The sequence below is a fragment of the Colias philodice genome, chromosome 31 (assembly GCF_061535455.1).
Source record: "Colias philodice isolate Cphi_HAF_F1 chromosome 31, ilColPhil1 Martin Lab GWU primary, whole genome shotgun sequence".
Classification (NCBI taxonomy): Eukaryota; Metazoa; Arthropoda; class Insecta; order Lepidoptera; family Pieridae; genus Colias; species Colias philodice.
The window spans coordinates 4564116-4585014 of NC_143116.1; the positions used below are offsets into that span (position 1 = coordinate 4564116).

The 20899-nt window shown below is 33.3% G+C and overlaps 3 protein-coding genes across 3 annotated transcripts; all 3 read right to left on the reverse strand.

Annotated features, from left to right (window-relative positions):
• Positions 1–600: 600 nt before the first annotated feature.
• LOC149475246 (uncharacterized) lies at positions 601–9947 on the reverse strand. Its single transcript, XM_089713564.1, has 4 exons — positions 9916–9947; positions 4282–4463; positions 2902–3941; positions 601–2346 (listed from the first exon to the last, which is right to left on the reverse strand). Exons 2-4 carry the CDS (start codon positions 4454–4456, stop codon positions 703–705), a joined length of 2859 nt encoding a protein of 952 aa, XP_089569690.1. The 5' UTR covers positions 4457–4463; positions 9916–9947; the 3' UTR covers positions 601–702.
• Positions 8539–10311, reverse strand: LOC149475247 (uncharacterized). The gene is made up of 4 exons (XM_089713763.1): positions 10251–10311; positions 8965–9187; positions 8777–8838; positions 8539–8702 (listed from the first exon to the last, which is right to left on the reverse strand). The coding sequence occupies exons 1-4, from the start codon at positions 10309–10311 to the stop codon at positions 8662–8664; spliced, it is 387 nt and encodes a 128-aa protein (XP_089569889.1). The 3' UTR covers positions 8539–8661.
• A 1971-nt stretch (positions 10312–12282) lies between these two features.
• Positions 12283–20886, reverse strand: LOC149475248 (uncharacterized). Its single transcript, XM_089713764.1, has 11 exons — positions 20874–20886; positions 19924–20109; positions 19367–19444; positions 18942–18989; positions 18179–18274; positions 17249–17322; positions 16525–16726; positions 15061–15219; positions 14063–14209; positions 13247–13396; positions 12283–12379 (listed from the first exon to the last, which is right to left on the reverse strand). Exons 1-11 carry the CDS (start codon positions 20884–20886, stop codon positions 12348–12350), a joined length of 1185 nt encoding a protein of 394 aa, XP_089569890.1. The 3' UTR covers positions 12283–12347.
• Between the last annotated feature and the right edge of the window lie 13 nt (positions 20887–20899).

The window sequence follows — 20899 nt, forward strand, 5'->3', positions numbered from 1 at the left end:
TTATTAAATAGGTTTGAAGTCGGTGCCAAGTACTAAGCACTTAGTATTAAGCCCGTGCACCGATATCAAACCTTTTCAGTAAATAGCACATCTAAATAATATGAAAACTTTTTTATTTTTTGAAGTCGGTTGTTTTTAACGTAGTTATTATTATTGGGAAAATAAATATTCTAAATCAGTTCAGTAGTTCCAGAAACACCCACATTACGCACTAGAGATGTTCATTTATTATACTATCTTTAAACTTACACAATTGAATTGTTTAGATGCGCTGCATATAATAATCGGTTATCGGTATTTTATTATTTATTTTTTTATGATTTAACCATTGAGACAATTTGAAATGAGTAGCTTTCCGCCCGTGGTTCGCACACGTGAAATATCAAAGTGTGTTGGCTACAAAAACAATGAGGCTTTAAATTTAATTAAATAAAAAAAAAAACAGTTTTGTGAACTTCGTTGAATGAAGGAATAAGCGATAATTTTTTAACCAGCTTGCAAAAAGGAGGAAATTCAATATTTAATTTTACTTGATTGAATAATAGGATATTTCGGACTAGATATTAATAGTAAAAAAAACGATATTCAATAAAAAACATGTTGAACTTTCCCAAAAATCGATTTAATTTTAACTGACAGACTTACAGACATTCTTACAGGTACAATAATTGACACACATTTATTAAAAAAAAAAATAAACAATTATAGTTCCTCCAACCATTGTAATAATTCCGTAAACGCTTCATAAATCATATCTGGTCGGGTCATCTTACTGCGAAGCTCCCGCCATTGTTCAAGCAACGTACTGAATTTTTGATGATTATTCCTATGTTTAGCGCCACGAATGTGCGTAGTTATATTGTATTCCGTATTCGGCACTTTTTTTTCGCATATAGCACATAACAATTCATTGGGATTGCCTGTATCTTTCAAAAACGGCATCTCCTCCACTTTTATAGATTGACCTGCCGTGTTAGGGTCTTCAATAGCATGATAAGACAATAATTCATTCTGAATTCTATCGAAAATTTCGTCTAAGGCTTGTATTTTAGTGTCTATAGTTTCCATTGCCTCTATACTTTCTGGTGTTTTTACAAAGCCAGAATTCTTGTTTTTAGCGTTTTTATCGTTCATTTTATCACGCATCAAAACTGATTTATATGTGTCATTTTGGTTTATTATAGTTTGTGTTCTTGCAGTTTCACCCTTAATTTCAACATTACTTCTATGTGTTGCCCCCTTTATATGTTCATCAATATTTTTCGGATTATTTGTTACATTGACGTTGCACTGTTCGCAGTAATATGGATTTTTTGCTTTAGCATTAGAGAGACTAATCTTGGAGGTACTCGGACCTTTTTTTTTAGATTCCAACTTCATTAGATGTGATCTACCGTTGTTATGCTCACGAACATTGTTCAAACGGTTTGGTATTTTAACTTTACAAATCGGGCAATAGTATGATACTGGTTTTTCTTCAGTATCATTTTTATTATCTTTTTCTATTCCTGTACGTGTTTCTATATTGTTTGCCTTATTAGGCTGAGTGTTTGTAGGCATCAAATCAGTATCTTTAGATATTAATTTGGCTTTAGTTTTATGAGATTCATCATTTTCATGTTCTTTGATATTAAATTGAGACTTTGGTAGGTATATTTCGCAGATATCACAATAATATGGCATTTCTTTGTCCTCCTGATCGTTTAATTCGTTTTCATTTTTCATTTTGATGTGTTTCTTCGAGTAAATATGCAGTAGTTCGTTCTTTTCCTGTATATACTCCATGCACACCCTACAGTGGAGTTGACCGTAAAACTTTTCAATCCAATTTTCGTATAATAACTTGTTATAGGCATTTTTATGGCTCATTTTGTTAACGTGGTACGTTATAGACGTCTGCTCATTGTTTATAAGCTCTTGACAGACTTTGCACAGCAAATTTATGTCCATATCTTTCATCATATAGTGAACGTTGGATATTTTATTCATTTTATGTCTTGAACTGTTGACGTGTAGTTTAATATCGTTGACGTGAATATCCGTTTCGCAAATCTCACAGTAATATTTGTTGTCTTCTTGTAGACTTATTCTTTCTGAACTTATTTTTATGTTATCTATGACATTTTCATCGTCATCGACTTCAGATCTTTCCATTGCTGGGGAATCTATTTCATCGTAAAATATCACGTCCCATGGTTCATCTTTTATTTCTATTTCAGTATTTGTATTGTCTTTTTTAATTAGAGCCTTTTCCAAGTGTCTCGCGTGATATTTTGTGTTAATGTGTCTGTTTGGATCATCGCTAACATCATTGCATAGAACGCAATGGTAAATATTTTCACCAAGCTGAAATAAAATATAGTTGTATAAATAAGTGAAATTAATCTTCGTATCTTTTGAATATTCTACTGAATATTTAAAGAACACAATACTTTGTCACAATATTTATAGAACACAATACTTTTGAATTTTTGTCTGTATGTCTGTATATCCGGGCTAAACTCAGAAAGTACTGTATATATTTACTTCAAATTTGGTATAGAGATAGCTTGAGATTTGAGAAAGGACAAAGGATAGGTTTTATCCCAGAAATGCGAGAAAACTATGCGGGTTTTTGTTTAACTACGCAGGCGAAGCCATTGACAGAAAGATAATAATACTGTGCATTTACATCAAACGAACTTAGAGCATTCTTTCTTGATCTTTTAGTGTAAACGAAAACTCATATTCAGTGTAGTTCAGTATAAGAACATTGCATAGAATCTCTTATAACACACTAAGAACAACGAAAGAATGCTCTACGCCTGTTTACACTAATAGAATTTGACATAGTGGGGTTAGAATGAACATTCACTCGTTTGTAAATGCACGGTTAGTAATATTAGTGGATGTTAAACTCACATTTCTTATACAGTGTACGTTTTCCAAAGGAGCGATTAAATCGTGCATGTGTTCTGTTGTTATGTGTTCCAATTGTTTTTCAGGAACAAATGTGTCTGTGCAAAGTTCACAGTAAATATTCTCCTCTGATTCAACTCCGACACAAAAATAATTATCGCTGCATACACAGACTTTAGCGCCGTCAATACACTGAATTTCCATGTAATTCTCACTTATAATTTTAATTTTATGCGCATTTATATCTTTCAATTCATTGTTATGGCTCTCGAAAAGATCTTTAGCAATTGTATCGCCGATTATGAAATTATCAGAACTAGTATTCAAGTCTGGGAGTTGTTGTGTGATAGTAATTTTATTTATGTCTCTGTTTCGGCTATGCTTTTCGTCTTTTATTTTTAAATCTTTTATTTCATTTGATTGTGAATTGTTTTGTTCTGTGTCTGTTTTTAATTCATCTTTATTTTTTTGTGCTTCTTCTTTTATTAAAGTTAATTCTTCATTTGTTTCATCACTATCATTTTCTTCATTTATTTCCTGTACTTTTGATACCGCCTTACTTCGATTTCCTGGTTTGTTCGCACCAATCATATTCTCCTTTGAATCTTGACTTTTATTATCTTTCAATTGAGAATATTTATCTAACTTGATGGTATTGTTGGAATCATCCTGAACATTCGAATCTTCTGCACTATCTAGATTCTCTTTATCGTTGTCATCGTTATAATGTGTATACAATGAGAGGAAATCGTTGAGCAGTTTATCAGCGATGAGAGAGTTCTTATGTGACTGTTGACGAGTGTGATAATCTTTGTCACTTATTTTAACCACAGCCACACATGTTGAACAGAAATAAACATTAGGTATATAATCTGGTGGGCTTTCGTCAACGTCGTTTATATGATTCCTCATACGTTTAAGAGCTGTGTTTGTAATTTTTTTGAACATAAGATGCTTGTTACTCTGACAGTGCTCTTTTATAAACAATTTAGGCACATCAATGTTACATATGTGACATGTCTTCATTTCATACTGGATACCTTCTGAAAAATATAGTTAAAATAAACTTAAAACACTCTATATAGGATGAAGTTATTGTATTGTCATTGATCCCTGATAATTGTATCACTACATAGTATAAAACAAAGTCGCTTTCTCTGTCCCTATGTCCTTTGTATGCTTAAATCTTTAAAACTACACAACGGATTTTGATGCGGTTTTTTTTTTAATAGATAGAGTGATTCAAGAGGAAGGTTTTAGTATATAATTTATTAGGTTTTAGACAAAGCGAGCAAAGCCGCGGGCGGCAAGCTAGTTATTATATATAGTATAATTTTCTGTATGCTTGATCCTTGAATAAATATTTTTTTTTACTTTACTCACCATTGTTATTTGGATCCAACGTATTTTTAACTTCAAATTCAAAGAACTCATCACATGTATCCCAACTGCTCATATATACAGGAACTGTTCTGGAATAATTCCTTTTAAACATCAACGGTAAATAATTATCTATTGGAAACATTTTGGTTTGTGCAATAAATACACTTGAGTCCATTTTCTACCTGTGAAACAAGAATGAATATTAAAAAAGTGCCGACACTATGTAACAAAATAAAGTGTGTGTGCTGAACATATGTGATGTGTCAGAAGTGAAAATTCTTTGGCAAGATTTAAACAATACCGAAATTGTTGCCTTACTCCATGACGTGACGGTGTTGCTATGACGCGACCTTGAAATTAAGTCTTAATGAGAATAAATATCTTTAAACCTTAAATTTCACTCTCAACGTGCCTCATGAAGTTTCTTCTTGTTATTCTTTAAAAATATCTAATTTATTAATCATTATTATTATGATAGTATAGATATCCAAGTTTTTAGATATTTATTATTTACTAGCGGCCCGCCCCGGCTTCGCTCGTGGTACATGTTAACGTTTTCTCTCCATAAGAACCATCCTCGTACTTCAAGGAATATTATAAAAAAAGAATTATTGAAATCGGTTCAGCCATTACTGAGTTTTGCATAGCATTATATTATATAGCTAATAAACGTAAACATGTACCACGGGCAAAGCCGGGGCGGACCGCGAGTGTATAACCAATACTCAACATGATCAACAGGTTGTATTCACAATATATATTTGTTATCTTGGTATTTAATCTATTTATCTGTTTGCTTTACGAATTACGCTGATAATATATTATTTAGCTACAGTATCTGACCAGGTCTTTTGTGTAAAATAAGTATAGGTATTTAATAAATATTTCTTTTACAACTCTATATCGCATTTAGCTATGTTCTATATATATTCGCATACATAAAGCATGTATTTCGATTTTACTGCATTTTAGAGATAATTTTATTCTTACCCACTTCCAGGGGTAGGACAGTTCCCAAAGAGAATACAAATACTACAGTTCCATACAATGACAGATTTGGGGTTTTTATCAAAGAGGATATAATCACTACGTTTTGTTTTTATTTTCAAAATGCGCCATCTCTTAACGGTATCCAAAACAATTAGTTGCTTTATACGATCACAGATGGAAGAACAATCGATAAGAAATAATTTATTACAAAACAAAAAAGACAAAGAACATTTATTTAAATATCTAATTATTTAATTGAACTTGTATTATAAATATTTTTAAATTTTGTGTAACTTACAAGTTGAGTAATAATTACGATAGCAACACAATGAATTGATTCCAATATTGATTGTGAAAATACGTCACAAATATGGCGACTGCTCCTTGCTTTGCGCTTGTTTGTAGTTTTGTTCCATATTTTGTACTGTTCTTCGTGATTCGTGAAATTAATCCGCCGATCCGCGTTGAGTTGAGTCCTCTCCTCAGTCCTCCGTAGTGAAGTGTACGAATTTCCAAAGAATAAAAAATCATTTTAATATATCCATCAAACAAAATTTAGTGACGGACATTATTTTTGAAGAAAGATGTTCCTAAAAAAGGATTGAAACAAAAAATAAAAAGTTTACTGACATATTTGTGTATTATCCCTTTGTGATAAACATAAAACTACATTAAAAAGTTATTTTGAAAATACAGTAATTCATGTACTTGTTGTATACAGTCTGGCAAAATCACATATCATGGCGAGGACGAAATAAAAACAACAGCACAAACATATAAAAATAAACATAAACATGTAACAATTAAAAATAATATTGTTATTTAAATATGTAATACTGTTCAAAATCAATTATTTTCTAAAAATTCCGTACCATTGTCAAAATTTACAATTCTATGTTAAGACGATACACAAAAAAAAATCCACTGCTTGGCGGGCGGAGTCTAATAGCTCGCTATCGCGAACGCGGGTGTGCGCGAAGTCATTCTTGCATACTCGCCGCGCTGCCGCTGGCCGACTCGGGACAAACATGTATAGAGTCGTCATACAGTTATAATATTGTTATACATATATTTAATTGTTGATTTATTGGTTTTATTTTCTTGCTTATAAACACAAAATTATCTTCTTTTTAACAACTACTTAGACATTATTAATAATTATTAATTATTATTATTTCGTAATGTTTACTTTATTACAAAATAATACAGGTTATAAATAATCTTTAAAATAACAAAAAATATTGTTACTCTGAAAAAATGAAATGGTACCTAATTACGCGGACTACTGAATTGATTTAGATAGAATTTGATGCTGACGTAGATATTACATCATGCCAAGAAATGAAAGGTACTATTTCTGAAAGAAGTTATAAACCCTAATTCTTCTCAGTCAAAGTCAAGAGTGGAAGATATCGCTAATACAGTAAAACTGATGCGAAACTTTAGATGTTAATTTGTATATTTTTTTGTTAGTTGTTACTTAATCACGTCAAGACTACATTACCAATTTTGATAAAATATAGCTAATTGCCTGGATTTACACATAGGATACTTTTTATCCGAACTGAACACTTCTGTGGGATAAAACAGGATTCACGATATAACCTAATTCCACGCGGGCAAAGCCGCGGTTGGAATGATATTTTTTTAAATAAAAAAATTGTTTAAAAAAAACACAAAATATATTGACGCATGTATTTATTTTTTGCACTCTATTATAATTGTGATTATTCATTACAAATAATCAAAATAAAATAGCCAGAACAAAGTTAGGCCCTGGTAGGATAGGTAGGCAGGTACAGAAATGTGAGACGAACACAGGCTTATTTATACCAATAATAATTGTATTATAAATTAAGTTTACTTTCTAACAACAAAAATACATAATATTAGCTAATGTGAAAACGAATCAACCAATCATCCCACAACAATGAAATGTGCACACAAATATTCATCCAAATCGGTTCATGTGATTAGGAGGAGTGACTGCAGCGCCATCCTCCGGGCCCAATTGTGTTTCCAGATCACCCAGGAACTCAATTTAATATACTTACACAAAATTTTTCGAAATGAAAACTCACATTACTATGTAAATATGAATATAAACCGGTTTTAGTACTAAGCAATTTCCCGCGCGTAAGTATAAATGAAATAAATATCAACATCAAATTAATAATAATAATAATAAAGGGCGTAGGGATGTGACGACCCCATCGCCCACGGTTGGAATGTCTGTTGTCTACGTGACAACAGATATTCCACCCGTGCAATCAGTCAACCCGCAGGACACCTTGTGACGGGGTGTCGGGGAGTAGCGACCCCGCGGGAACCGAGTGCTCCCGGGGGAGGCCCCTGTCTTCATCTCCGGCTCGCCGTCACCGGCCGGTCGGAGTGAAGCCTGACGAGGACAGGACCCCCACCTCTGGCTTGCCTTAACCGGCCGGCCAGAGTGGAGTCGCGAGAGCTTTTAGCTCGAAGGGTGGATGCGAAGCGTAAGTGGCGAGTGGGCACGTGATGCTGGACCCTCAGGGAGCGCGTGATCGTAGTTTAAAGTCCAGGGACGCCTCTCCACCCTTAGCTGCTCACAATATGTTGCCCCCTTGTCGCACTATTGCAGCGACTTATTTCGGGGGCCCATACAGTGAGAGGGCGAGTCACCACCTGCCAACATATTTTTACTTTCTTTAAGTAGAAAGGCAGGTGCCATAGTTTCCCATAGTCCCCAATACCAGTCCATCTAGCATCCCAATCCATAGCCCAGTTATTAGATTTCCATACCCTGCAATAGTCCTACACCGGCCGCGGACTGCCTAGGGCTGTATCTCTATAGTGCAGTCATGGGCAGGCTGCGGCTGGTGTCCCACAACACATTAAATTCTCGAAAGGGCCTCTGCGTGTTGGATCCGTGTCCCCACGTAAGCCTTCCAAAGAGCCGGGTACTGTCCTTCTGGTGGTACCCGAGTATTATGGAGATGAGAAACATAATAATAATAATAAACACATTTATTGTCAGAATCACATCATGATTACAAATTGATTTACAAAGGAAAAACAAATAAAAGAAAAATAATAAGAATAAGAAGAAGCTTATTCCTAAGAAACAGTAGGTAATGTGGCAGTGAGTGACCTGACAAATGGAGCCAACTCAGTTTATGATGGCAAGGTGATTAATACCTTACCACCACTGATTTTCAGTGACCCCAAGTGACTATTCTTTATATCTTTATACAACATACTTAGTATGTTGTATAAAATTCTTTATACAACATACTTATCTACCACCTACTAAGAAATTCTTGAAATTTTTTCGTATTTTTTTAAAATATAATACTACTCCAACGAGCTCCTGTTCCATAATTCCATATTACGTCCACCATACTTCCACTAAGTTCACCATGATTTTTTATTTCTTTGCACTTTGTTGCTTTTTGCTAAAAATGGAATCATGCGATAAAACCAGTAGAGCGTTGATAACATACATTTTTGACTGAATAAAGGTACTTACGAAGGAGTGGGTTCACATTGTGAACAATCAGTGGGTTTATTTTCCTTCTGGATTCCGGATTTCTGAAAAGATTATTTATGCTATAAATGAAAAAATCTTACACATTCGTTATGTACTTAAAACAGGGGTACATATCAAACATCGTCTATAATACAATTATCATCAAATTTAAAATAAAACCAACTTACTTCATTAATTTGTTCCAATTGTAAGCATTCTTTTTCCTCCAACCTTTATGTTTCTTCTTCTTATTTTCTTTATTGTCCCCATTTGTCTCATTTTGTCTTATCGTGTTGTCACCCTTTTTTACGATTGCGCAAGCGACACAAGTTCCCCGTGTGACGGCCGTAGCGGGAATGACTCGTGCAGCGATCGGGGTAGGAAGGTACAGGGCGGCTCTCGCTATATTGGCTGGTCAGGCGCTAATTTCAAGTATTTCTTGTTTATTTCAAAACCATCGCATATTTCAAAATTCTAACACGGTAGACGTATAGGTTGTATATTTTATAGTTAATATCCAAAAAGTCGTAACTTTACGTTTGTTATTTTGAAGATGCCAGACATTAAAAAAAAATAACAATGAGAACTTTGTATTTTTTTTCTATCGAGAAAATATCATGGAATCATGTTTCTAAAACGGTAGACGTATTGTGTTACTATTGAACTTTCTTGTCAAGAATTTTCATCACGACAACTTTAATAATATAAAAATTACGAAGGTTTAAAAAGGGCCGTAAATGTTAGAAAAATTAATTCATCACCTTAATTACTGTAAGTGTAAATAAATAAATTATTGTAAAATAAAATTTGTTTTTATTTGTATGCACTCCCTTTCTGAAACTCATGCTTAGACTTCATCTTCTTACTATTTTACTGTATTCAAGGTGATAAGATTTTACTTATTAGGTATTTGATTTTCTCTCAACTTGAATACAATAAAATAGTAAGAAGCTGAAGTCAAAGTACCTACCATTGCATGTAATATAGTAGATGATGTCTATAGCTATAGCTATACATTTCACAAGTTTGTGGATGCCGATAATAGATGGCGCTGTTTATCAGATCAATTGACATTAGCGGTCTTCAAAAAATTCTGCGAGCGGGCTCTCTATACCCGTATATATTAAATTACTCTATGCCCACTTCGCAGGAATATTTCCAAAAGAACAATAATTATTAACAATAAACAAAGACCACAGAGCAAGCAATAGGTACAAAGACTGTGTCATAGAGTAAAGTAATACCACAGAACAAATATACTCTAGGGAGTAATACTGTGACTGTGTGATCCTCAGGTATGATCAATCATCAACGTATTTTAGTAGTATTTGTATTCTCTTTGGTATTTTAAATTACAATATCTGTGTTGCAACATCCTTCAAAAATTTTCCTCATTTTTTTTCATAGCTTTTATATGTGCATTTTACATTTTTTTATGCATTTATTTTACATTTTATAGAATAATTGTACTAACGGTGCCTAGCAGATGGTGGACATTTTTCATAAACGAAGGCAGATATCAAGTAAGAAAACATGTGTCGGCTCACGGTTGCACAGGGACAGGCGACAGCTGTTTAAATGACAGGTAAAGATAAATTACCGAATAGGTAATTATTTTAATATAAAATCATCACAACCTGATAAGTACTGATTATTATTTATGTGTTAAATAAAGAAAATCCGCTCAAAAATTAAAATTGATTCAATTCACAAGATTACATCTGTAAATTATTTCTAAAATATTTTATAGGATTTCATGTTTATAATATGCGTATATTATTTAAAAAATCTATAACAATGATATTATGTACATACTGTGTAAGTGCTTGTCTTTATTTCCCCTTAGATGGGATAATTTTCATTGCAAGAAAATGGCAGCACTGATCGTTCGATGTTTGACGTCCAATGACGTCATATGATTGACAAAATTTGTACCTACGTAAAAATTGTCTATGAATTGTAAATCCCCGAATTTCAAAAAATAAAAATTCTTTTCATTCATTCCATTCATATATTTTTTCGCCTACATAGTTCTATAATATAGTCGAGCCAATTTAATAGGCAACATTTGACGTCTATCAATTTTATCTTCGAAGAGAGGTAACCTGCTTAAAAACATCGATTAAAGCATGATTAAAGTGAATTAATCGATACTGACTTGAAACATTTGTCAATCGAACTTGAAACACATTTATTAATTTATGATGATGATGATTTTTATTCACAAGTAAGCAATGCATTCGATTCTAGATGTCAGATTTCGATTTTTAGAGTGAGGGCGTATTCAGAAAGAAAGCTTGAAACTTATAAGCGCTTATCGGCGCTTGTCATGTTCATATATTTTCCTGCGCGGGTTACCAGCACTGACAGGAAAATATATGAACATGACAAGCGCCGATAAGCGCTTATAAGTTTCAAGCTTTCTTTCTGAATACGCCCTAACGTCTGGTATTTAAAAAGAAAAAAAGTTTATTGACACAAAATTGTAGCGACGTCAGTTCTTTAACCCTAGATTACTAACCTTCGTCGATTCGACGACGACGCGTCACCAAAAAAATTGCTATAACTTTTACGCGCGCGACGTACAGCTATACGTAGTACATATATCTCGATGTTTGAAAAAGGGAAATAAAATGTACAGATTTGCCTGTTGTTTTTATAATATCCTTTCTTATATTACAGTGAAACTTGGTTAAGTGGGACCTGGATAAGTGAGAAACCTCCATAACTGGAACTCATGCTGAGGTCCCAACACTTTGGCACTGAATTACCTCTGTTAGTGGGACGAGGTAAACCTCTATATCTGGGATTTGTTCTTTCGATTTATCATCATAGTTACCTCTATAACTGAGACAGCGAGTAAATTTTATATGCATAAACCTTTGTAACTGAGATAACATTGTTTGTTCACTCATTCTTATTCTACCCACAAATTCCACACGTAATTCCAAGTACGTAAGTACAAATTTTGAGCTTCAATTACCTTCAGTTTTAGTTTCACTTTACTATCATAAAGATTTTTATTTGAAAAATGTCAAATTATTATTGGAACCCTCTGTAAATGAGACAGATATTTATTTATGCCTGTATATCTGAGACACTGGGTAAGTGGAATACCTCTATAAGTGAAACGAAATTGCAGGTCCCTTGATGTCTCACTTAACCAGGTTTCACTGTATAATAATAAATTAAGAGTTGAGTGAAGTCCCGTGTCTCCAAGTGGGATAAGGGTCAGATGCATTATCAATACATATCTGTTTCACTGATCGATTTTCTTTAGGGACGAGTAGTTAGTTAGGTGATCAGCCTTCTGAGTCCTGCCAGACCGAGACATTTTTTTTCTTCGTCTCCACCGGGAATCGAACCCAGGACACCTCGGTTCTACGCTCACGCGTCAACCACTGTACCAAGGATGCGGTCGGAATTAAGTGGTACCTAGTTAAAATAATTAAGTAAATCATATAGGTAAGTCTTTAATTTCTAAAACATTTAGGAAAACAACAAAGAAAATTTCCATTAAATTTATTTTTGGTAAAAATAAGATTGTAACTACATACTTAATTCCTTGAAATTAAACATCATCAAATGTGCACTTTGGATCACCTGCAACAAAAAGCTTATAAAATTATCTTATTTAATACTAGCGGTCCGCCCCGGCTTCGCCCGTGGTACATATTTACGTTTTCTCTACATAATATATAAGAACGATCCTCGTACTTCGAGGAATATAATAAAAAAATAATTATCGAAATCGGGCCACCCGTTCAAGCGTGATGCCGTGACCAAGGACAACGGGTTTCATTTTTATATACCTACTAGCTTTCCGCCCGCGGCTTCGCCCGCTTTGTCTAAAACATAATAAATTATATACTAAAACCTTCCTCTTGAATCACTCTATCTATTAAAAAAACCGCATCATAATCCGTTGCGTAGTTTTAAAGATTTAAGCATACATAGGGACATAGGGACAGAGAAAGCGACTTTGTTTTATACTATGTAGTGATATAGATTTAACTTTATAACAAACAACATACATTTTTTTAGTTTTATAACAATCTTTGTAATTATAATCGTATTGTGTTATAATATGGTGTTGATTTTTCTGTTTTGTGTTGTGACTTGTGTAGCTTTGAAGTAGGCGTTTGAAGTGAAACTTTAGGCGCGTTTGTGGAAAATTTCAACGTCGCGTCATGGATATACCGTCACGTCATGGAGTAAAGCGACGATTTTGGTATCTGGCCAAAGAAATTTCATTTCTGACACATGTGCTCGGCACACATGCTCGCGTTGAGAGCAAAATTTCAAGGTTGCGTCATGACAATACATTCAATACATTCATTTTGCATTTCTTTTCATTTCAATACCGTCACGTCATGCAGGTGACGATTTTGGTATCTTTGAATCTTGCCAAAGTCTCACTTCTGACACGTGTCCTGGGTACACACGCTGTTTTTATTATTATTCTCTAACCTTTCTTCAATAAACCCTTCGCCCTGCACACAATGAATTGTAACACGGGATCCCGGTCCCCGGGTTCCGAGACTCGACCTTCTGGGTCCGGCATGTCGGTGAGAAAGGGTGCGGATTGGACACAGGGTTTCCGGGATACTAGGGTCAATTCTAGAAAAGAAGTACACATTTTGAATTTCATATAAAGTAGGTAGGTATGTATTTTAAAAGACACACTTGAAGTATGTATATGTATGTTAATTCTAATATACGAAAATTGCGTAGTCTCCTCTGATTATACATTACTAGCTTACCGCCCGCGGCTTCGCCCGCTTTGTCTAAAACCTAATAAATTATATACTAAAACCTTCCTCTTGAATCACTCTATCTATTAAAAAAACCGCATCAAAATCTGTTGCGTAGTTTTAAAGATTTAAGCATACAAAGGGACATAGGGACAGAGAAAGCGACTTTGTTTTATACTATGTAGTGATAGTGATGATACTCTTTGCTCCTCTGTGATAACATATTTGTAAAGTGCAATTTTACATAGAAAAGGATCCGAGAACGATAATATTTTTAGAAACAATGCATAAAAATATATTCACACAATCTTACATTTTACACACACAAGTCACAAACACTCACATTATTTACTTTTGTGTTTATACTCTTTAGTTTATGGTTATGGTCGAATTTCAACAGTCTACCACCGCTAGTAATATTAATTAATGATTGCTTGATTTTTTTTCATTTTTCATTGCATTCATTATTGAACGAACAAAGAAAATACAAACATTAGGTTATTGGACAATTGCTAAGATAAATAGGACTTACTTTCATCACTATGTTTGCATGCGAATACCCTCAAATGGCATACGCTCATAAACGTACGGTATACGCCATGGTTACACCGCGCACATAGCATTATGTCTCTAGACGGACAGATGGTAGGACAGTCTTTGTTATATTCGTCCATGTCCACTGAAAATTTATTTATTTATACCTACTTTATTGCTCTAAATATGAATTAATCCAATTATAAATTATTAAAGCAAATGGCGGTCATATCGCTATACAGGGTGTAATCGTTAAGTGTGCACAGGCGATTATTCCGTAACTAATACAGATATCAAAAAACTTTAAACTGATATCGAAAGTACTTAACCTAATGAGTAAAATGGCCATAATAAATTTTTAAAAATAAAACGAGAAATATCTAAAGGTTAAGTATATACTTTCGATATCAGTTTAAAGTTTTTTGATATCTGTATTAGTTACGGAATAATCGCCTGTGCACACTTAACGATTACACCCTGTATAATGTAGGTATATCGATTCCTTCCAGGCAACCAAACGTACGGAGAGAAATTACAAATTAATTTAAATACAAGACTCACGTATTACAAATAAACTAGCTGTTCCCGCGACTTCGTCCACGTGTAAACTTAGCTACTTTTTAATACATTAGCTACCAGCCTTGAAAGTTTCACCAAAAAAGGCCAACAAACAGACAGACGGAACAGTAATTTATATATAGTGAAGTGAAACTTCTGTAGGCGCGTTGACAACGCGGCGTTGTGCTATAACGTAAAGCAATGATTTTGGTATCTTTGAATCTTGCCAAAGAAGTTTCACTTCGGACACGTGTGTGCAGTACACGCGCTTTTTTGTTGAAATTGTTATTTTGAGTACATCTACCTGCATAACACTTATTTAGTAAAAAGTGGTTATTTCAATTTTACAAACAGTCCAATTTGATCTAAATGTTGTTGTCCACTTTTTTCTTAGTATTCAAGAATACAGTGAAATGTCTTACAACTGAACTAACATACCATTTGTTTCTTTAATTTTATCATAATCGTCCGGTACATCATTCACGACTTTGTCATTATGACCCAACTTAGTTTCTTCAGAAGAGTATCTATGGTCTTCGTGTTTCTCTTTTGATTTACTTGACTGTATCTCTTGTTTCTCTTCTTTTGTTTTTTCAACTTAAATATTGTAGAAATTAAGAAACAAGAAAAATTTCACTTTACATACCATAATGAAATGAAATGAAATAAATGAAATAATGGAATCCTATTAATATTATAAAGGCGAAAGTTTGTAAGGATGTATGGATGTATGGATGTATGGATATGTTTGTTACTCTTTCACGTAAAAACTACTGAACCGATTACAATGAAATTTAGCACACATATAGAGGGTAACTTGGATTAACACATAGGATAGGTTTTATCCCGGAAATCCCACGGGAACGGGAACTATGCGGGTTTTCCTTTGAAAACGCGGGCGAAGCCGCGGGCGGAAATCTAGTATGAAATAAATTTATTTGTCCATTATATTATGTACGACAGTATAATAAGGGTGCTTTTCCACCAATAATGTGCGATGATGTGTAGCGAGGAATGTGTTTTTAAATAACCAATAGTATCGTTTCAAACGTTTCAAACTTCAAACTAAATGAAGCGATATGATGGGTTATTTACAAACACAATCCTCGCTACGCATCCTCGCCCATTTCTGGTGGAAAATCTTAGACCAAAAGTTGTAACGACACTGCTATACATAGTTGTATGCCGTGCGGCGTGTTTCTCTGTCTTTCAAGAAAGCAAGCCAGTTATATCTATACTTATATTATAAAGCTGAAGAGTTTGTTTGTTTGTTTGAACGCGTTAATCTTGGGAACGATTTGAAAAATTATTTCGTTGTTAGATATATAGCTCATTTATCGAGGAAAGTCGAGAATATATTGTATATCATCACACTACGACCTACAGGAGTGGAGCCACGGGGGTGAAACCGCGCGGAGCAGCTAGTTAGTTATATAAGCAAGGATATAAATACTTAGTTAACTACATAAGACTAATTTTGTAATTCATACGAATCCGTTACGTTTAGTTTTTTTTTAGAGGAAACCGACATGTCGAAATATTAAAAGTTCGACATGTGATATCTACCCGCACTTGGCCAGAGTGGTAGATGGTGTTGGCCAGAGTGGTGTACCCTCATGGGAGGGTCGTGTCCCAGCAGTGGGAACTGTATATGGGCTGATGATGATAATGCTTTAGTCGTGAAATACAGACACGCATTTATAAGCTGACACAAAATCTGTCAAGATAGCTGGACGCAGATGGTTGACCAAAGCCAAAATCGGCAACTGTGGCTCATTATGGGGGAGGCCTTCGTCCAACAGTGGACTTATCCGGGCTGAATGGATGGATGGACGCATTTATAACATTAGTATGCCTTGTGTAAGTGTTCACACAAATTAAAGTTAAATTAAAATATCTCACCATTATCAGCCATTTCATCTGATTTCTTTGGCTTTTCAGTTTTCTCAACGCTATTAGATTCTAATTCTACCATCGCGTTTTTGCTATCATTCGGCTGATCTAATTCATCTTGATTATTTTCGTGTGTGTTCTCTAATAGATTGTCAGATGCGTTAGATAAATCAACTTCTTTTTCTATGTTATCATTTTCCACATTTTGTTCCTTGAGAAGAAATAAAATATTTTGTTTTAGGTTACTTTTTAGTTTACTGTGTTATATTATTTGTGTTACAGATATATTTCTTATGAATTGTGTTCTTCCTATCTGGAATAATAGGTAATTAAAGTTTTTTTCTTTTAGTAAAATGCACTATCTACCTATAATTTTGTAAGATTCTGCTCCTAATCGTGGTAAAGAGCTATCAAGCATGCCAATAGCACCCAATAGCCTTTCCTTGATACATGAATTAAACATCCCAGACATTTTTTGATTCGAATCAGCAATTCTTGAATTTAGCTCTTTCAGAAATACTCTTCGGCTTTAGCTAGTTAATATAATTCCAGAAATAAAAGTAGAAATAATATTTAGCCCAGTTACCGAGTAAAAATGTTTTCTAATGATTAAATAATGTATAATACCGGTCAATTCGGTAGTATATTCGATATATATCCTAACAGATGTACATTTTATATATTTTTAAATATTATTCAATAGTAAAATAGGTAATATATTTATCGTATTTACAGTGGCATCATTGTGCCCGATGTTCACAACCTCGTGGCTAGCAACGTCATGTTTCATCGTCAATTTTTGATTCACTGAAACGAAAAACAATTTCTTTTTATTGAATTTGATATTTTAGTTATTTTAAAGAATATTTAGTAAAAATTCCAACACGAGGCAGGATTCAAACTTTCGCTATTCCAGGGAGACGCCTTTGACCACTCGTTTCTTATTTCTTGTTTGTCTATGGTTTCAATTTAAATAGTTACCGTTATGAATTATCTCAAATATTTTGCTTTTGATGTAATTAATTGATAGTCGAATATAATGTAGATTGTAGGCAATTGAAAATCTATCTGTGGACTGTGGCTACGCATGCTGTAAATAGATCTCTATCTAAAAATTAGGTGATATTTCCGCCAACTGTGATCGATTATTATCATTCTTTTTTAATTATTGTCTATTAACAATTTGTTGATATTTTAGTCATCTATCGTCAGTTCGTTCATAGCTCGGTGTATTATAAAATCCAAAGACATATGCTTCTTGTTTAAATCCTAGTTTAAGGGCCGATTTTTAAATGCTTGGTTAAAACCTTGGTTAAAACTTATCCGTCCAATAAAGTATTACACGATAATATTAAAATGTCACGTAAACTGTCAACTACGGGTAATTAGAATATGTTTTTAAAATGGTAGTTTTATACATTATTCGACGAATAACTTGTATCCAAGGATTGAAAAAATACATATTATGTCGTAGGTAACTAAAATAGAATTTTGGTTTTATTTAAATTGTCTTTGATAACTTCGTGTCAGTGTATTTCTAAATGGAAGACACAGGCTCCTGAAAAACAGTTCTTACTATCTTAGGAGCCTGGGTCATTTTGATTTGTAAAATTGTTATGTGAAAATAAATGATATGTTTATTTATTTATTATTCATTCATTACCTCTACCTTCAGTCGGCGTATCTTCATCAGATGAGGAAACTCTATCACCGTAATGATAATCAGCTCTGCCAGCTATCTTATGTGCCTTGTGTGTACCTGTGATAGTTAAGAGTAACTACATTTGCCGGCTATACTTTGTAGAAACTGCTTTCCAAACCGGTACAGGAGGTTAATATTAAAAAATGTGTGCGTGTACTATAATTGTGTACACACGTAAGAAGTGAAACTTCTTTATGACCTTATTTTTCAAAAAATAATTAACTATATGCAACTTTACAGAAATATGTCGAATCACGCGCGGTAGGCATAAGAAAAAGATGGCGCGTAACGGAAAAATGTCACGCGTAACGAAAAAATGTTACACTAAATTTTTTCCAACCCCGATAAAGAATTAATAATAAATTTTCACTTCAATTATTATACGATTCTAAATAAGTTCTTTAGAAGGAAGTCTAATTGAATTAGTTTTTTTAGTCTGTAATAGGATAAAGTCCTGTGTTCCATATAATATTTCAGTCATTCAGGCCGTACAACGGTGCAATTAATAAATTACTAATTTAAAATGATACATTATTCTACTCTGTTTTCTAAAAATATATAAACTCGAAGTAAATTTGCATAATAACGGATGAATTCTACACAACACCCGATCTCGTCAATGGAAGCGGCCCCGGCCGCGGCTCCACGGAACGCATGGACTTATCTATATTTCATAGTCCACTACGGAAGTCAAACATAATAATAAATAATTGTTTTTCCTTACTCTGTATAAATTTCATTGTTGTAACTTGCCGTTTAGCACGTTTCCTCACTGGAAAACAATACAAAATGTTATTATTTTTAAATAGCAAGTATGAAATTATTTTTGATTAAGATTAATAAATTTAAATATGATAAAATTAAGAGTGGGCACACTTTTAGATATTAAATTTATATATTTTACGGAATTGGCGCCAAATTTTCATTCTCTTCCAATCGATGCTCTCTTCTCTATGCCTTTTACCCGCTCTGTTGTGATCACAGAGTAAGTAAATAATTCGGTTCTGATATAACCACAGAGTGTAAAACTACTGTGAAAAACGCATCATCAAATGGGAACACCCTAAATTTATAAGTAAGTGTACACGAGAATTTTATGTACATACAAAAAGAGCTAAAGAGAAGTGATATTTATAGAGATTAACTTACATTTTGACTTTGTAATATTGTTTGAATGTTGAATGGAATGGTCACAGTTTCTCATTGGCACGATCGAAGCTTTTAAATCTAAAATAGACATGACACTCTGTTAGAAATTATAACTACCTACTCCTTTCGTTATTCATATAGCTTTTTATATGACTATTCTAACCCGATATCTTAAATAATATTATAAAATATGCGAAAGTAACTCTGCCCATTCACGCCTGAACCCATTGAATTAAATTTGGTACAGAGACAGTTGCGAGATCAGAGAAAGGACATAGGATAGTTTTTATTCCGGAAATCCCACGGGAACAGGAATGAGGGCTTTCTTTTGAGTATGCAGGCGAAGCTGTGGGCGGAAAGTTATTTAATAATCTCAATTCTAACCAGTTTTTGATATAAATACATATGCGGGTCGATGCGTGTACTACTTAGAATCTTTTAATTACGTAAAACATAAATAAATAATCTTATAGGTGACATTTTGGTTAAGCACTTTGCTATTGACTATAAAAAAGAAATAAAAAAATAGTAGTAGCAGTAAAAAAAAATTAAAATACCTGCATGACACTTCATATATCCAACTTCACACTCATTAAATGCAATAACATGATACGTTTTTGTTTTATTTGCTTTTTTATAATAAACTTTTACACACACTGGATCTTCTTTTAGCGGACATTTAATTTTTTTACAATCTAAACCATTATTAAAATTTATTTGTGTCGCTAGAAATAGGGGTAACACTGAAATTTCAAATTAAATTGAAATCTAAAATAAAAAATTAATATACCTAGATATATAGATATAGTACTGTATATGTATATATTTAATCTTAAAATATCATAGATTTATTATATTGTACAGTATTATATTTCCAAATATTTATTTTTATATGTCTGTGTTTCTCGTGATTTAACGTAAAACAATGTTTCAAAAGATGTGTGAATAAATGGATTATTATCGAATAGTCAAATAATTTTACAAATTGGGCCCGTGGTTCCTGAGATTAGCGTCAAGCAAACAAATAAATTCTTCATCTATAAAATATTAGTTTAAGTGAGTTGTAGAAAACCATACCTAATACAAAATACGCTAAACGAAACATGACTCCATAAGACTGAATCAATACTACTTTGATATCACAGCAGTCGTAAAAGTTTTATTACATGCATGGTTAAAGCGCGGTACATAAATAATTATTTTCTTTTTGTTGGTTTTAAAGGAGAATAACTAGAAATAAAATTTAAATTTAAATAATTGTTTTGATTTAGTGCAATTTTATATAAAATTAAATTTTCGTGGAAGAAATCGTTCACGAGCGAAGAGCCGCACATAATATCTAGTACCTATGTATTCATTTTATGTATGTACCACACAGTACCCTACACAGTATTCATTTTATAATAGGTAAATCCCCTTTATTAATAATATAAAGCGATATAGCGCTTGCACTTCATTCTACGCATTAGGCGAAGGATCATATGTACCTATACAGCCATCAATTTACGTGACAGTGCCATTTTTGACAAGTGA

Excerpts from the sequence above, each read along its gene's own strand:
- LOC149475246 (XM_089713564.1), bottom strand. The coding sequence starts at position 4,456 with ATGGACTCAAGTGTATTTATTGCACAAACCAAAATGTTTCCAATAGAT. Across the intron at positions 3,942-4,281 it reads GTTGGATCCAAATAACAATG|AAGGTATCCAGTATGAAATG; the intron begins GTGAGTAAAGTA and ends TATATTTTTCAG. Across the intron at positions 2,347-2,901 it reads ACGTACACTGTATAAGAAAT|CTTGGTGAAAATATTTACCA; the intron begins GTGAGTTTAACA and ends ATTTTATTTCAG.
- LOC149475247 (XM_089713763.1), bottom strand. The coding sequence starts at position 10,311 with ATGTTTTCTTACTTGATATCTGCCTTCGTTTATGAAAAATGTCCACCA. Across the intron at positions 9,188-10,250 it reads TCCACCATCTGCTAGGCACC|CCAATATAGCGAGAGCCGCC; the intron begins GTTAGTACAATT and ends GCGCCTGACCAG. Across the intron at positions 8,703-8,776 it reads CAATGTGAACCCACTCCTTC|CAAAAAGCAACAAAGTGCAA; the intron begins GTAAGTACCTTT and ends TTCCATTTTTAG.
- LOC149475248 (XM_089713764.1), bottom strand. Across the intron at positions 19,445-19,923 it reads ATATATGAAGTGTCATGCAG|ATTTAAAAGCTTCGATCGTG; the intron begins GTATTTTAATTT and ends TGTCTATTTTAG. Across the intron at positions 13,397-14,062 it reads ATGCAAACATAGTGATGAAA|AATTGACCCTAGTATCCCGG; the intron begins GTAAGTCCTATT and ends CTTCTTTTCTAG.